At 34.0% G+C, this 14,660-nt stretch overlaps 1 protein-coding gene across 1 annotated transcript; it reads left to right on the top strand.

Moving 5' to 3' along the window:
- Positions 1 to 14: 14 nt before the first annotated feature.
- Positions 15 to 14,438, top strand: LOC146527339 (lysosomal proton-coupled steroid conjugate and bile acid symporter SLC46A3). The gene is made up of 9 exons (XM_085205992.1): positions 15 to 212; positions 880 to 1,074; positions 4,905 to 5,079; positions 6,206 to 6,391; positions 8,942 to 9,232; positions 10,065 to 10,219; positions 10,964 to 11,132; positions 12,137 to 12,296; positions 14,028 to 14,438. Exons 1-9 carry the CDS (start codon positions 177 to 179, stop codon positions 14,110 to 14,112), a joined length of 1,452 nt encoding a protein of 483 aa, XP_085062118.1. The 5' UTR covers positions 15 to 176; the 3' UTR covers positions 14,113 to 14,438.
- Positions 14,439 to 14,660: the final 222 nt, after the last annotated feature.

Below are 14,660 nucleotides of genomic sequence, written 5' to 3'. Positions count from 1 at the left end.
TTATATAATCTACATTTGTCAATAGGCGGCAATTATTATGCCCGTACTGCAATGTTTACAATGTTGTTTTTTAAACGTGCCGCGACAGTGTGGTTGTGTAATTTGTGATATAAAACAAATCTGTTAGTGATTATAACAAGATATTTGTTAATATATTAAGTATAATAAATTTATAAATGAATGCAAAGGAGTCTGAACAAACATGTTACTTGGTTAGTGTTCAACTTTTATTTTATTAAGAAAACATTAAGATAACCTTCGATATATTTTTTATGTTAACTAATAATTATCGTTTAATCGTTATTATATATATTTATTTAAATAGTAACATTGTACTTATTAAACTATCGAAAATTATCCTCAACTTTTCAGACCCGCATAAAATTGTGATGAAATTATTAAGGAACAAAATATTTCTTATGACTTAAAGAAAAAACAAAAACTAAGAAACAAACCATATATAGCTGGATAAAGAGATTTGGTTAATGATCATTACTCAAAATTTAATTTGAAAAATATTTATTAGTATTTGCTTATTAAATAATTACATGTTTACAGAAAACCAAACTAGTCTGTTATCTAGTTCCTTACTATTATAAGAATTGTGTACAGTAATACCATTAAAATTAATTAAATATCTGTAATTAATTTCAAATCATATTTATAATCAGTCAATCATTGAGGGCATTGTGGTGCAATGGCAGTGTCTGACTGAACAATTGACTGTTGTGGGTTCAATTCCCTCTTGACAAGACTATTTTCTGTTTCACGCTCACTTACTCTAGTAAGAAGAAAAAGTGCAGCACAATTCTGCCACTCAACACACAATTTAAAACAAACAATTATAATCAAATATTTCACTTTATTATTATATTTTAGGAAGACAAAAGAAAACCATGGTACAAATACATAACAGTGGAACCTGTCATGTTTTTTTACATGATGGCATACATGATAACAAATGTTATAGAACAAACATTCTATGGATTCCAAGCATGTACTGTAAACCATGGTTATAGCGCTAATGTCTGCTACTCTATTAACGAATATGAAGATATTAATAAGGAGGTACAGGTAAGTAATACTTTTTGTCTTAATTTTAAGCCCTCAGATAAAAAGACTGTAAAATGAAATAGATTGTAAAGTAAAAATAAAATTGTTTTGTGCTATTATCAACATAGAAATTAAAGGTTTTAATACTTTCAATGATGTAACTTAGGATAATATATACATATACAGGCTGCTCATCTTAATTATAAATTATTGTTATTTTTCTTTTACTCAACATGCCCCAAAATTCAGTAGAAAGTAGGGAACCAAAGTATCTTATTGGGAACCGAGTATCCTAACATGAGATTCCCCGGTTCCTTGTTCACTAATACTAACTAATGGCTGAATGAAGCTTATATTATGTATAGATTATATGCATATTATATAAAAGTAAAGCCAGAGTTACATAAGAATATTTCTCAAAAAACACATTTTTATATTGGAAGTGCTGGCTAAGCCTTAGTAGATAAATCAAAGTAATTTTAAATTATTAGGAAATTGTATAAATATTCATATATTATCATCAACCATCTACAAAAAAGTCTGCAACAGCATAACAGCATACATATATTTTCCTTATAGCATATTTATGGTTTGCTATGAATGATTATTATATGAACTCTCAACCCTGTATTGTCTTCATTAATACAAATTAGTACAGAAAGGATTTTCTTAACTTAGGTTCCCTCTGCCTAACCTGCTATACCTGAAACAGCATAAAGCTGTCCTTTTAGTAATTGTCTGTATAAATCTGTTGGATATTTTGTGTTGCATATTCCTTTTACCAAGGAAGGTTGTAAGCCATATTACATGAGGTTAATCGTTTCCACGTAAACCACTGCACGTGCGGTCAGTTTCTAGGATACTTAGAATGCGTCATATACATTGGTATTCTATTTCGATTTGTCTTCGCAGAAATATATGCAAAATTTGCAAAATTAAAATACTTATACATACGCTACTTAAGAATTGTAATATTAGATAATAAAATAAATCAGTTTCACGCTCTGTATTCTGCTCATCGGAGGGTAGGCAAAGGGAACCTAATGCTAAGAATCCGTTCCCCATTTTCGGCGAATTCTGTAGGCATTGTGTTGAATGGCAGAACTCAACGCCGCGCTTTGTCTCGACACCAGAGAGAAGAAATAAAAATATTAAATATTTCATTTCTCAAGTGGGCATCAAACCCACAACCAGTCACGTCTACAGTCATACAATTGTGAAACTGCGCCACGCCGGGTCTCAATAAATAATAGTTTATTATTCTATAATAACTTATTTTTCCGTATAAATTAAAAATAATATGTCTATTGTATTCGTTTTGCACACGTTGTGTTATTCTGTTAATTTTATTTTCTTTTGTCAGCGTTACTGGAATTGCAACATGAAGCTAAAAAATGTTAAGGAGTAAGACGATATGTTGTTGATTTATAGATAAACTTATTTTACTTCGAATTTATGTATATCTATGTAAATATTATAAAGCTGAAGTGTTTGTTTGTTTAATGCGCCAATCTTAGGAACTACTTGGTCGATTGGATATTACTTTTATGGAAAACGTTACTCCTTTAACACGTTAATCCTTTCGATCGATTTTCAACGAGTTACCGTTGTGTCTTTGGTCACTTGCTTTTGTCAATTAGAATGTGTCATGACTCACGTGTCATACACAATATTTAGTTATTTCCATTTGACGACGCGAACAAAGCCGTAGGTAAAAACAAATATACCTAACCGATATTGTCTTTAAAACGGTATTGTTATTAGAACATAAAAAATTAATTAAGATTAGTAAATAAATTATAGTGTAGTTAAAGCGGGCGAATCCGCGTGTGTGGGTCGCTAGTAACTAATAAGAATTAATAAAATATAATATGTAGATAGGTATGATGTATTTTCCTACTTTTTTTATTATCCCGAGACACTTGCGTTATATTGCGTGTTGAGTGATGGAAACCAACGCCGCGCTTTCTGGTGGAGAATGTAGAACGAAGTGTCTTGACACTGTTCTCTCCACCTATCCTGCTATACGCGGAATAAAGTGTGAAGCTCAAAGTGAGTTTTGATTTCCCGCACTTAAGCTCCATAACTGTGTTATACCTGCCATTTTCCCTTTTTTCTGCATGTATGTCCATTATTAAGGCCTCTGCCCTACCACACAAATGACTACCTCTACAATCTATGATTTATTTGGTTATATTGGTGCCCTTGGACACAATTTAATTAGGGCCTCCGTATGTCCATATGATATATAGGTACCACATCTTTTTATTTTTACTTATTTCAATTATTTTGCCCAATATCCCATTTTTTTTGGTGTTAGATAGTGCATTAATCAATGATGAGTATCGGTGTCTGTATTTGGAAGAGGTAACCTGGAAACGTAGTGCTAGTTCCCATTTAAATTCCTCCGTTCCTCACTTCCTGCCGAATTCTCGGGGAAATGCGAGTGATAGAACTCAACTTCGCACTTTGCCTCGTAACCAGAGCGAGGAAATGAAAATATTAAATACTAGCGGCCCACCCGCGGCTTCGCCTGCGTGAACTACGGTATTATTAATTTCTGTCTCCATGTGTCGTCCATGCAAAATTTGAGACTTTTGCGCATTTATAGTAACGAAGTTTCATACAAACTTTCAACCCCAAAAACAACCCTTTAGAAGTCGAATATTGCAAATTCCCGTCTTAGCGAGCACCTACGTCTTATAAATAACCTCCGTGCAAAATTTGAAACTCCTGGCTCTGGTAGTTTTTGAGATTTCGTGATGAGTGGGCGCGACACGACGGCGTCAGTTGAAACTTAAACACTTAAATAATTTATATATAGTTAGTAAATTGGATATTGAGCTATTTCGTCATTAAATTACAATTTGACGAAATAAAATTTCCCTATTTTTTATTTTTATATAAATATAAGAAGTGTCGTAAATTAAATTTAACCAAAAAGTAGTATATTGTCGAAGTTGGTCGTGGTGGAAGGGGCACAAGCACGGCACAAGTACTGGTTGCGGGTTCGATCCCCTCTAGATGAAATGAAACATATATTTATATTTAACGTTCTCAACAGCCTCCGAAATTCGGCGCAAAGTGGAGAACGGTCTTAATACTAGGTCTGCCTACCATACTGCTGTGTGCTGAGTGCAGTACAGAGTGATGCTGATATCATTTACATTTTTAAATAATCTATTGTTAATTTATCTTTAACCCTAATATTTGCATCACGCGGGTATAGAAGTAGTACCGACAATTTAAAAAAAACTACAAATTCCCTCTGTGTATTCCCTGGGAACGTTAAATCCTCGCGAAATAAACTTTATTTACTGAAACGCTTTACACAAACGCAATTAATAGGTGGTTGATGGAAGAAAATAATTAAAAGTGTGGAACGTAGAGTCCAAATGGAGAGATTCGTGTAAATAAATTGGAGTAATAAAGAGTTTTTATATGGCTTTTTTTTCCTTTTTTCGCTGATTTTTTATATCAGCTTCACGCTGTATCCGAAAAGTGTTAAGACACTCCGTTTTCCACTTTCCGCCTAATTTTCTTTATTGAGTGAACCCCAACGTCGCACTTTGTCTTGTTTATTAAAAGAGTCGGTAAATAAAAAGAATTCCTTCCATCCAGCAGGGATCGAAACCACAACCGTCGCTTATACAGTCAGTAACTTCCTAAGTGTATTACGCGCGGAGTTCAATTCCGCCACTTTACACGCAATGTTTCAAATTCGGGCGGAAAATGAAGGACGGAGTGTTTTAACATTAGGTTCTCAGTACTTACATGGAACTACCTTTACTCTACCCTAAATGCAGAAAGTTCACGAAAAAGACCATGACCATCCATTAATTTCTTTTTAGGTAACAGTATCCACTTTCCACCAATGGAATGGCATAGCCAGTCACGTTGTGCCCCTCTTACTGGCGTTCTTCTTGGGCGCCTATAGTGATAAAAGAGGTCGTAAGGTACTGCTTCTCGGCGGCCTCTTGGGAAAACTTTATTTTTCTTTCGTCATTACTATTAATACTATGATGGGTGAGTTATTATTATTATATTATGATTATTTATGGATTTTTTTTTGAATAATACATGAGTTAGTCGTTTAGTGTGTGTAAAAAATTTGTTAATTTTAAGATTTTTTACTTATTGTTGTTAATATTAATTGAGTTGAAAGTTTAAAAAATTGTTATTTCATTGCTCTTGTGTCAGACACTTAGTTCTCCGATTTCCGTTTTCTTTTTAAGATATTGCTAGTCGAGTGACAAATTCAACGCCGCCTTTTATCTACCAGAGGTAAGTGGTAGGTAGGCTAGGGTTAAATGAAAATAATTCATTCTTTCTGTGATAATCGCACTCACGCCTATCGTGTTTTCAGTCGTATAGCGCCTCTATGGCCCCAAGTATTAGATATTTGTATTTAAATTTATTTATTATGTTTCTCTACTATGATAAGACATCAGCCTTGCGTTGAATTATTTATCTAACATACCAACATAGTTTAAAATGGTAAAATATCTAAATTCTGGGTTTTTTATGTACCTGCTGGCTTTTTTTACCTATTACTTTCTACTTTAATAATAAATCTATAATTCTATAATAATCTTGAGGCCTTCTTGACCTAGTGGCACAATGACTCAAAATTGTTACTTATAAACGAAATTAAAAATCAAATCAAGTTAAATCACCTACACGCTGTATCCCGCACACAGCAGGGTAGCCAGAGGGAACCTAGTTTTAAGACACTCCGTTCCCTACTTTCTGCCTAATTCTGAAAGCTTTGCGTGTTGAGTGGCAGAACTTAACGCCGCGCTTTGCCGCAACACCAGAGCGAAGAAATGGAAATATACACGTAAATAAATATTTCCATTCCTCGAGTGAGAATCGAACACACAGCCGTCGAGTTACAGTCACACCATTGGACCGCTGCGTCACGACGCCCTCAATGAAAATTAATTTTATTCCTCAAATTAAATGAAATAAATTATTAAACATATTTATATTCCCCCTCTGATGACAAGGAAAAGCGCGACGTTGGTTTCTGCCAATCGACAGTCGGCGGGAAGTGGACAACAGAGTGTATTAACACTAGGTTCCCCCTAGAACCCATTCTATATGCGGAATACATCGAAAAAAATATATCTAGCCAATAAATAATTTTCAGCCTGGCCTGTAGAATACATTATATATACCGCGGCGTTTCCTAGTGCCTTAACGGGATCTGACCTCGCGATATTCGCTGGTTGTTTCGCCTATATAGCCGACGTATCGTCCATAAAGACTCGAACTTTAAGAGTCGGTATATTAGATGTTGTGTATTTGAGTACAATGCCTACAGGAGTAGCTATTGGTGAGTTTCTTTTTTATTTTTTTTAATAGATTGTTTGTGTTTTTCGCCTTATTTTCAGTTTGTTTTCGATTGTTTTTTTGAGTTGGTTCAGAAACTCATAAACTCAACTTTTATAATAATTTATATATAATAATGGTATATAATTATGGTAAGTTATAATGATATGTATAGTATTTTTTTATATTTTTCAAGTGTTATTCCACACTAGTAAAAATACTCTTTTTTTGGAAAACGTCCAAGCACCCAAACTAACTAATCCATACATTCTCATTGGGCTATATCGAACTTCTTAAATGCTTGTTACAACTTATTTATGTTGCTTGCTTCGGGTTCAAATCCCGTTACGTTTAAATTTTTATGTTTTCTAAAAAAAGTAGCTAGGTAAGTAATTTCTACAGTATTTTCTAAATATTATTCGTACATTTACATAACGCTCCCTGTATTAACCGTGACGTTCTTATCGCTTATCAATAAATTCAAACAGTTGCTTTAGTCTCCTCAATAATCACGATTGTAAGTAACATTGTATGGTATATTTGAGATAAAATGGTGACTTTATGTGTGGATAAAAATAAAAAATATAAAAAAATATACATTAATTGATTTTTTTTAACTTCACGCTCTATTATACGCGTACAACAAGAAAGGCAGACGAAACCTTGTGCTAAGATAATGCGTTCCACATCTTCCGCTGTGCGCGGGGAAATAAAAATGATTCATACACCTGAGTGGGAATCGAAACTACTACCGTCGTGTTTTCAGTCAGGCGACGTTCCTTTGCGGCGCAGTGTACCTGTAACGCGACGGTTGTGGGTTCGATCCCACTCGAGGAAGTGAAATATTTATTTACGTTTATATTTCCATTTCTTCGCTCTGGTGTCGAAGCAAAGCGAGGCGTTGACTTCTGCCACACCACGTAATGCCTCCAGAATTCGGCAGAAAGTGGGGAATGAAGTTTCTTAACACTAGGTTCCCTCTGCCTATCCTGTTGTGTGCGGGATACAGCGTGAAGCTAAAAAAGAATAAAGTTTTATATGTATTATTTTTCAATATAAAGTACCTACAGTGTGACGGCTTGAATGTCGTGTAGTCGTGTACCTATGCTCAAGCTCTGTCGTGAATACTATAAATATATAATACCTAATAAAAAAAATATGCATAATTTAATTTTTGTAGTATTACAGTGAAAAGGCTTTTTGATATACATACGTATATATCTTTAAGAGTTTATGATATGGATCAGTAACATACTTATCTCGGGCAAATCTACGCTTATTATGGCATTTATCACGAACGAACAAAAATATATTTATCATGATTCTAAGCGAAACAGTTTTCTATACCTAGCAATGCACAGTACGTCGAAATCGCCCTGGAGTTATGCTTTCCGAATAAGAAGCATAACAAGCAAGCCAGTTAAGCATTGTTCGCTCCAGATGGAGAAAAGATCCTAAACAGTCTCAGTGCCTTCAGGGCGGCCGCAACTCCTGGACCGTGCTATGTTTTAAATTAGTATTTTTATTGAGCTATGATAATAGACCGTCAGGTACCACCTGAATGCTTATGTATTATTTTCTATAAAAAAAAATGTAGTAGGATTTCATAGCGCAGGGTAGGAACCAGAGAACATAGTGTTAAGACACTCTGTTCTCGTTAGGACGTGAAACATTGGACGATTTTCGTAACTAACATCCTAAATTAAATATTTAGAAGTGTTTTCGTTTATATTTATCGGACAAAATTAAAATAATAGGGCTCAAATATAATATAAACTAATTTCCTATTGGAATACAGAGATAGATATCAAAGGTTAAAAGTCGTAGCCTATATAAATAATATATAGATCACGATCAACTACGATACTATTAAATTACGTATTTATACCTATAAGCTTGTATAATGTACAAAAAATAATAGATAAAAATAAAAAATGTCGTTGTCCTAAAAATTTATTTGATACCAAATAAACGGACTTAACCAATTTTCTTAATATTACTCTTAATTAGATATTAAGGAAAGAAAAATTTGGATAGCTTCTTTTTGTTTAATTGCCCAGAGCGCCAGAACGAGGAAAATATAAATTTCTCATATTAAAACTATTTATGATTGTATTTCATAATTTAGCTTCTTCAATAGGTATATTGCACAACGTTAACGCTAATACTTATATGATTAATGCGATATGTTTTATATTTCCATTACTATGTAAATTGTTGTTAATTAGCCTAGTTTTATGCATTATTTCTTAGAGATCTTCTATTCCAGAACCATCTGTCGTTACATACATTATATGGTAGGAAAAATCTGTTGTTAAATTTTTTTTTGGCTCTACGCCTCACAGAAGCAGAAGCACCAGCAGTGTTGAGATGTCAACATTCGATTATAATCATTTTCCCAAGTAGGAATTAAATCCACAACGATCGCCTTCGCCTCCACACACTGTACCACTACGAAACAATAACCTCTGCTACATTTGAATCATTTACCCTAGTGGGAATCAAACTCACAACCGAAGAGTTACTTATTTAATCTTTTCCATTCGAATTCCAGGTAACCTTCTGTACAATAAAGTTGTGAACAAATCGTTTACAGCCATGTTTACAATAAACACTGGTCTAATGGTGGTAGCCACGTTGTATTGTTTGGTTTTTCTCAAATGGCAGACAAGGCCCGAGCAGATGTCCCTAAGGGAGGCGGGAGTAATCAATCCTATCAAAGATTTCTTCGATCTGCAAAATATTAGACAAACTATAAGAACTTTGACCAAAAGGAGAGCTCAAAAACGAAGGCTTTTCCTTTGGTTTTTGTTGATTTGTATGGCGTTTTATACATTCCAGAGAGGTGAGTGCTTTGGTTTTTCTTTTTCACGGTGTATCCCACGTATCTCCGATGCACCCTTTTTTCAAAATATTGTGTGCTAAGTGATGGATCTCAAAGATGCATTTCGTCTAGTTGCCTGAGCGAAGAAATGTAAATAATTTATTACCCAGGGTGAGAATCGAACCCACAACGATGCGCCGTGACTTTAGATTTATTAGTTTAGATAGACATTTAGATTTATTGTGGTGAATATGGATTTATGAATTATGATAGTATTATGAAATCAAAACATTTTTTTGTAAGTGTTTAAATTTTACAACATTTTAATAACTAATCCGTTGATAATAATATTTTTTTGTAATAGTTTGATATATATTCTGTACAATAATTGATAATGTAATTAATTCTTATTTATTACCGAAAATAACGACCTCTAGTGTAAAATTATGGTATTGAAATATGCTGAACTTTGATTCAGTTCTGTTAGTTCGTGTCAATGCTATTCATAAACCGCCATCTTGTAAATGAATAAAGTATCTTTTTCGTAAAGAAAAATATTGTACATACCCATTTCATATACTATATTATATATCGTTGCCTATTAACGATCTACTAAGCCGTTATTCATATCAATACTTGCATATTTTTTTAATATCATAGTAATACCGAAACTAATTTTAGAAAGACAAATGAATATGACCAATTAATTTTTATTGTAGATCTTCCCGCTTTTTCCCGCACGACGGGGTAGACAGAGGGAACCCGTGTCAGACGAGTGGAACCTAACGCGCACTTTGTCTACCAGAGCGAATAGTTACAGAGTGTTTTAAATTATTAAATTGTTGATTTACAGATGAAAGACCAGTAATGTATCTTTACACTTCGAAAGTTTTTAAATGGGATGCAACGGATTTTAGTAATTTTAGGACATATTTGAGTACAGCTTACGTTGTTGTGATGCTATTTGGAATACCTCTGATGACTAAAGTGCTTAATTGGAGAGATACAGTAAGTATCTCCTTTTTAGCTTCCCCCGCCCCCGCATATAGAGTGAGAAGTGTAGAGAGGGAAAATAGTGTTAGGAACAAACATTTCGAACAACCAAACTTTCTGCTCAATTTTTGAGATATTATGTGTCGGCGGAAATCTATTTTATGTTTTTAAAAGTATCTTTGTTGCCTTTTATCATATCTTTCCTATATAATTATTATTGCGGAAAAGAATGAAAACAGCGCTACATTTCTCTTACCGCGTTATTATATTTGTTAATTTATTATTACCAACTTTTTAATATTAAATTAAAATTAAATATTATTTTCTAGTTTTGTATGTAAAATGATAATTATTGTTTTTTTTTGTTATCTGTATTACTAGTGTATTTCTTCTTTTTTTCTGTGTGCAATAAAGTATATTCTTATCTATTCTAACTCTTTTAAACTTGAAACCGTCATGGCTCAGGGGGACAAGGGTGTGACTGTAACGCGACGGTTGTGAGTTCGCTGAGAGGGGATATTTTTATTTCTTCGCTCTGGCACCATGGCATAAGCCTGGCGTTAAGTTCCGCCAATCAACACGCAATGACATGCAAAATTCGGCGGAAAGTGGAGAACGGATTGTCTTAACTCGAGGTTCCCTCTGCCTACACTGCTATGCGCGGAATACAGTGTGAAAAATATTTTTAAATTTAAATTTATATTAGTCGGCTGTGATTGACAGATACATTTGAAGTTATATACGATCATTTTTTTTTAGGTTATAGTAATGGCGGGTGCCACAGCCCATATGGCCGGCCATTTTATATATGCACATGCGAAGTCTGATATAACAATGTATTTGGGAGCCACCGCGGCCGCTTTGGGGCCGTGTGTCGCCCCACTTATACGGTCCATGACTTCCAAATTACTTGCACCTGCTGAGAGAGGTAAGAAAATTGTATAAAAAAACCGCTTGACTGTGGATCCGTATGAATTTTCCGTTCAAATTTGATTATTGTAGGCTAACGGGATGTATAAATTATAAAAGTAGACAAACTTAAGTTTGCGGGCGTACGCGCCCATTTACTTAGCAAAATTATATTTATAGTTCATTTCAAACAAAATGAGTGCAACTACTCAAACTACAAATTACCGATTTTCGGTAAAAAAAAATTCCCCTTAGCTGAAAATCTCGAAATGCTTGAAATTTGAGATGAAAGACACCACATTATTTGAAGTGTATTTGGTTAGATCAGTACAAATTGGATATTCCTGCTTACACCGCTTTACTTAGTACTAACTGTCTACATGCATTTACTACATAAAGAAATGTGGTGATGTCTCAAATATTTATAAATTGTAATTTTTTTTATTTATTTTCTTTATTCGTAGAATAAGTTCGTATTTTTCGTCAAATTTCATAATTAAAGGAAACACCCTAAATGTTTTGATTATGCGATTAATTAAAGAAAGTATTTCTAAAGATTATTTATTTAGATACAAGACAAAACAAATGAGAAATGGTGTAAAGGCGCCCTTATCACCTCAGGTGATCTCTTCCAAACAACGCTTACCATAAAAAGATTAGTGCGTTCAGTCAAACTGACTCTATTCACTGACTTTATAATAATCAAGAAAGATATGGAGTGTGATCATACGCATACTTTAGCATAAATTTGATCACAGTAGTTATGGATTCAATGTTCATATAAAAATATACCTAATAATGAATGAATATAATATATGTTAATAAACCAGCGTCAGGCTGCGATTGATTATTTTCATTTCTTCGCTCTGCTAAAAAAAGACTTGATTTCCGACTTGGTGTCTCGAAGATTTGCTGTGCTGGAGAAACGGAATGTCTTACTACTAGGTTCCCTCTGCCTACCCCACTATATGCGAGATACAGTGTGAAGCTAAAAATTAATGTTTTTTTTTTATTAAATTCCAGGCGTAGCTTTCGCTTTTTTATCGGTAATGGAGAATGCAGTGGCGATGTTCGCCTCAGTTATATATTCCCAGCTTTATAAAGCCACTCTCGATACTCCATATATTAATGCAATTTTTTACCTCACGATGTCCACACAAGCTGTGGTTTTTATTCTTACTATGTAAGTACTTGATTTTTTTTTTTACTATTTTTCAATTTAGTGTATGTTATATCTTTTTCAGCGATGTGGTTTAGTAAGCTCTGTGAACGCGACCGTTGTGCGTTCGATCTCTGCTCATGGGTGATTTTTGAACTATTTTTAGTAAGCCAACTTATCAAGACAAAGTATGTTATTGCTTTACTCCATATAAAAATTATCTAATGTTAATACTGTGACACTGGGTCTTCAAAATCTCCTCTCCAAATCGCTCTTCTCAGTATTTCCCCTCTACGTTTAGATAAGAGTAGCTAGAGAACTTATTTTAATTAAGCGAGTAGTCGAGGAGTACTCAGAAGTTAGAGGAACTATCCACCCGTTGACATCGTCCGATTATTCTTCCAAGTCTTCCAATTCTCCCTAATATTCGTACAACTAGTAGGTACTAATTGCTTACCCAACTAATCCTCGCCCATCAATTCTCCCGACATTTTAGCCAAATATTCTTCCTACCACTTACCTTTTTACTCTCTTAATTATGAACCTATTTGATTGATTTCATTCAATATTCTATTCTCCCGACTTGTCGTCCGATTACTCGCCAAAGCACTCTTTCATATTTTACTCTCTCGGTGGTATGGTTCTTTTATTACGGCGGATTTACTCTTTTAATTACTAGCCAAATTGCTCTTCGGATCACTTGTCCGTCTACAGTAACTACGGTCGAAGAGTCGTTGCCCCCAGTGGCGTAGCTAGGGTATTTGCTGCCCGGTGCGGCTCGGGGGACTTGATGCCCCTGTTCTGTTGATGAATTCTAAAAAAAAAGGTAATCGTCGACGTTGACTTCTAAAAAAAACGTGATCGTGGACGTTGAGTTCTAAAAAAAACAAAGTGATCGTCGACTTTGATGCCCCTTTCCTTTTGATGCCCGGTGCGGCTTAGTGGACTTGATGCCCTTTAAAATGGTATAAGGTCTAAAAAACAAAGAAAAAACACACCAATCGTCGACTTTGATGCCCTTTTCCTGTTGATGCCCGGTGCTACGCCACTGGTTGCCCCGAAGTGAGTTTTTTTATTTTTGCACTTTGTACGAGTATAGTTGGGAAGAAATCAAAAGTAACAAAAATCTTGTAAATCAAGCGCGCAGCCATCTATCTACAACTGAGTTTAGGTAGGCTACGACTCGTATACTCCTATCGTCATACGGTATATCTATCTCTCAATATAGCCGTATTTCTATATTTGTGTGACGGTTTCACGGTTGTGGGTTCGATACCCACTTGAGGAAATTAAATATTTGTTTACATGTATATTTTCATTTCTTCGCTCTGCGGAAGGCAAAGAGCGGCGTTGACTTCCGCCACTCAACGCGAAATGCCTCCAGAATTCGGCGGAAGGTGGGGAACGGAGAGTATTAACCACTATCACACGGTCCCCCTATTGTACCTTGTGGTACCTTATGGTCCGTACCTTCTGTCATCTTATACATTTCTTTCAATATATATTTTTTCCTTACATATTACCTAAAACTAGACTTATGTTAATATATACTTATATTTCTATATTTATACAATATCTAGTTAATAAATTATTGTACATGTTAATACTATATCTACAATTTATTTTATTGTTAATTGTTATTACCTGTATTTTATGTAGTGCATACCAAAATCACTTTAGCTTCTATAATTAGTTTGTTTTTATTTTATATTAATTATGTTTTTTGGTTGTGAGTAAATAAATATCATCTTTTAGGACCATGGAGATCATGTTAAAAGGGAGAAGACTGGAACCGGAGCAAATACAGCCTGATACAAGTGTGTCGGAGGGTTCCCAGTGATATAAATAAAACAAATTTTTAATTCCTGACTTATATTACAATGTTTTAAAATGAATATCAATAGGCATTTACTCTTTGATTAAAATGTTTCTCTTTTATTTTTTGTTATTTATTGATATTTTTTTCGTTTATATAAACATTGGTGCTAAATTATTAATTTTTATTGTAATCATGAATTTTTATTTATGAGTAAATGCCTACTGTACAAAAGTCGATAAATATGAAGTAATTGGAGTGGAGATTGATGGAGCCTATATACGAATTATATTGATATTTTTTATTGTTAAGCTGAAACAAAGGTTATAATAAAATAAAATAAGTTACAAGACATAGTTTTATTTCAATAAAACCAAAACCACGAACGGAACTCGAAGATAAGATAAGAAAAAAGTCTTTATTGCATATTTACAAGGATTACAACGATTTTTAGGACATAAAATAAAATGCACAAAGGTGTTGTCACTAAAAATTATCCCTTCCAGGCAACCAATCCAAGAATAGGATACATCTAAAAGTAAGGGCAGGATGTGGCGTGTGAGTATGAATAA

Source organism: Heliconius melpomene, chromosome 21 (assembly GCF_056956725.1).
Source record: "Heliconius melpomene rosina isolate 202511_hmr_F chromosome 21, ASM5695672v1, whole genome shotgun sequence".
NCBI lineage: Eukaryota > Metazoa > Arthropoda > Insecta > Lepidoptera > Nymphalidae > Heliconius > Heliconius melpomene.
The sequence above is the reverse complement of the archived record's forward strand: the minus strand, read 5'-3'. Positions and strand labels throughout refer to the sequence as shown.